This window comes from Trachemys scripta, chromosome 8 (assembly GCF_013100865.1).
Source record: "Trachemys scripta elegans isolate TJP31775 chromosome 8, CAS_Tse_1.0, whole genome shotgun sequence".
Classification (NCBI taxonomy): Eukaryota; Metazoa; Chordata; order Testudines; family Emydidae; genus Trachemys; species Trachemys scripta.
In genome coordinates, this window is record NC_048305.1 from 30,579,803 (window position 1) to 30,583,637 (window position 3,835).

Genomic DNA, 3,835 nt, shown 5'->3' on the forward strand with positions numbered 1-3,835 from the left:
CTAATACAGCCCTGAAGAGTTGGAAACCTTCAATCTAAAGTAGATCTGGACTTTTTTTTTTTTTTTAAACCAAAAAGTCTGTTTAACATTCCTTACCCTGTACAGGGAAAAAATAAAAAGGTCATAGCTGTGGCAAACCTTTTGATGATAAGTGATAATATGAAAATGAGGCAATTCTGAAGGCTGCAGAAAGTGCAAGTCAGGCCATCTGAACAAAGGCAACTAGAGATCCAGTGTCCAAGCTCAGGGAAATTCTGGAGCATGAGGGAAAGAGAAGATCTTGGTTGTGTACAGATTAATCCTTTAATGCCTGCTATTATTTCCTTGTTGCCATGTGGGACAAGTGAAGCTGATCCTCTTAGTACCAGTGGACTGTTAACCCAAATAGTAACTACTCAAGTGGAAACAACAAAAACAAGTGGGCCTGAACCAAAATCAGGGATTGAATTCAAAGCTCTAACTTCTCTCTCCTCCAAAAAAATACCACAAAAATGCCCCACTCTGGAGTTTCCTAGGTTTGTTATATGTTTTTTCCCCGCCTTTTGTCTGAGTCAGGGTCCCACAAATGAGTGACACTAAGTGAATTCAGCTACTTCCCGGATGGTTCATCAAATTTGGGCAGTGTGAACGTTCATTTTAAAATTAAAGTGCCTTCTACCTGACCGGGATAGCAAACCCTGAGAGGGAGAGAAGAGGTCAGTTTCCATACTGACTGCCACTTTTTTCTCTCTGCTGTGATTGCACAGTGTAGTGATGTGTTTTTAAATGTCTTTTTATGATTTGTTCTGAGGCCACCAGTACATATCTGAACAACTTTATTATTAACCTCAGAGCTGGAGTTTGGATCTTCAGACCTCACATGGGAATGACATTTCCTGCTTGTTGTGCTTGGGGGTCAAATTTCAATGGGCCTGTGTTTTGCCCCTATAAAATACCTGCATCTATTTTGGGTGCACAAAACCTTGCATGTGATTGGGGGGTACATTTTGCTAGCAGTCTCACCCACAGTCAGTGAAACACTCAAGAAAGTGATTACCTTTAAGCAATCACGATGTTCCATTGACTTCAGTGGGTCTAATCACGTGATCAAGATAAAGCACATGGTTAGCTAGATGAAGGTAAGAGTGTTAGAGCCTTGCAGGATCCAGCCCTATTTACACAAGCAGTTTGACATTTATGCATACTAGTCTATCCAAATGCACAAAATACCATTACTCTTCCTCAGCAAACCTGGAAATGTGATTTGATTCTTTGAGCTGCAGGTTAAATTATTTGACTGAGGATTTGGAGCATACAGATTTGGAGTTGATAGTGGCAGTGACTGGGGGCTCACCACAGAGGAGAAAGTAAGCCAGTACAGCCAGATTAGACCAGTTTCTTCAGCGGTGATTTAAAGGGCCCAGGGCTCCAGCCGCTGCGGAGAACCCCAGGCCCTTTAAATCACCACTGGAGCTCTGGCAGCCAGGTTCGGGTGGGGATTTAAAGGGCCCGGAGCTCCCGCAGCAGCCGGAGCCTCTGGCCCTTTAAATAGCTGCCAGAGCCCCAGGGCTCCTGCAGCCAGGCTCGAGTGGGGATTTAAAGAGCCTGGTGCTCCTGCAACTGCATGGAGTCCCGGGCCCTTTAAATCACCGCCGGAGCCCTGCCGCCCCGGGGTAGCGGCGGCAGGGCTCCTGCAGTGATTTAAAGGGCCTAGAGCTCTGCAGTGGCCAGAGCCCTGGGTCCTTTAATTCGCCCCTGACCCCCGGGGCTCTCAGCCGCCTCTGCAGCTGGTAGCTCTGAGGTGATTTAAAGGCCTTGGGGCTCCCAGCCACAGCCGGAGCCCCAGGGCTTTTAAATCATGAAAGGCCCCGCCTCTTCCGGTTGAGGCCATGCCCCTGCTCAGGACTCCGGCATACCTGTAAGTCCTTTAAGTTACTTTCACCCCTGGCTCACCAGCAACAGGATCACACCACTATGCTTTACTCTCTTTTGGCACAAGTCAGTTACAGTGCTTCCTCCAGCCCCTTGTATATCCAAGCTACACAAGGGCATGCGGTTTCACCCTCTCATGTAGGAAGAGCAGGATGTTATTCCAGCTTGCAAGAGCTTGCCCCTGAACCCCAAGCCCTTCCTGAACGGGCTGACGGGGAAGCCGGTGATGGTGAAGCTGAAGTGGGGGATGGAGTACAAGGGCTACCTGGTGTCTGTCGATGGCTACATGAACATGCAGCTTGCAAACACAGAAGAATACATAGATGGTGCATTGTCAGGACACCTTGGTGAAGTTTTGATAAGATGTAACAACTTCCTGTACACTAGAGGAGAAGAAGAAGAAGATGGAGAAATGAGAGAATAAGTTTGTATATTTCTGGAAAATAAAGATCAGTTTTTCACACACACACACACAAAATCAACAGCTGTAGCAGTATGTATTAGCAGTTAACATCATACTTAATAGTCATTTATTGCTGCCTCTATGTATTTTGTAAATAAAACTACAGCTTTTTTCCCCTTTCCAGGGTGTGATACTGAGTCAGTCACTTTAAATGGGGATGCTATTAGCTCAGCCCTTTCTACCTGCATTTGTGACACATACAACCAAAGTCAAAGTCAAAGAGAAACCCAGCAGCACCTGGCCTCTCTGTAAGGAAACTCTGTAGTACCCTCTAAGTGACTTTGGAAGAAGACATTGCAAAATCCAGCTATTTTTTGTTGCTTCTAAAACACAGCTGACCATAATATGGTTTCCAAGATGACAGCTATTAATATACCAGGTTTCAGTAAATCCTGCTTAGGCAAAACTACTGTGCTCTGCTTTTATCCTTTTCTGATTGAACAAGACACTCTTCCTGGTAACCATGTAACTGGCTGTTCATATATAGTACCCACGGAAACCAATTCTAATCTTTCTCTTCATCTAACAGCTCCACAATGGTTGATTCACATGTGATGCAACTAACTAGATAATTTATCACCATATTTTAAGAGAAAACATTAACATTCTTTAATAATTACTCCCTCACAAGGAAAGATGCCTACAGCAAAATAGTGACCCAGCTATTAGAACTACTTTTCCCAGATCACCACATGCCTAGGGTCAAAGGTCACAACACATGCTTAGGTATAAAAGGCACCAGTTTCTGAGCAATCATTATGTGGAGCTGCTAACTCCCAAGAACATACCCAGGACAAGTCCTAGCTCTCAGTGGCTATTTTATTGTAAAGCAGCTTACTACAACAAGCAATGAAGTAAGATATCTTTCAGCCCTCACTATTTCTGTCTGGGATACAATGTACAAGTAACCTTGCAAATATTTATTTTCCCCTAGAAGTCACTCTCTTTACTTTTAAGGTTCTCCTTAATGCTACAATGTACTCTCTGACTCAGGGTGAGGCTTTCCTGTTGGAACACTGTCCAGAGCACCCCCAAACCCCCAAAGAGATACTTGCCATTAGGAACAAAGCCTCGTGCAACAACTCATAATTAAACTTCCCCCAATAAACGGCAGTAGGGTGATCAGACAGCAAGTGTGAAAAATCAGGACTGAGGTGGGGGGGTAATAGGAGCCCATATTAAAAAAAAAAGCCCCAAATAGTGGGACTGTCCCTATAAAATCGGGACATCTGGTCAACCTAAGCAACAGTAGCTATGGCGGCAGGAGAGTATCTCCCTCTGACATAGCACTTTTGTTGATGTAACTTATGTCACTCGAGGGGATGTTATACCCACAAAAATGCTAGTGTAGACATAGTCTCTCTTGGTAGAGATCTCTTACAGGATGGAGCAAAAAATTGCACAATTAGATCAAGTTTGCCTCTTAGGTCATTATATGGTATACAACTTGGGTCAAGACTC

General features: G+C 44.5%; 1 protein-coding gene across 1 annotated transcript; it reads left to right on the forward strand.

Moving 5' to 3' along the window:
• The first annotated feature begins 1,112 nt into the window (after positions 1–1,112).
• LOC117881550 (small nuclear ribonucleoprotein F) lies at positions 1,113–2,335 on the forward strand. The gene is made up of 2 exons (XM_034778942.1): positions 1,113–1,118; positions 2,054–2,335. Exons 1-2 carry the CDS (start codon positions 1,113–1,115, stop codon positions 2,333–2,335), a joined length of 288 nt encoding a protein of 95 aa, XP_034634833.1.
• Positions 2,336–3,835: the final 1,500 nt, after the last annotated feature.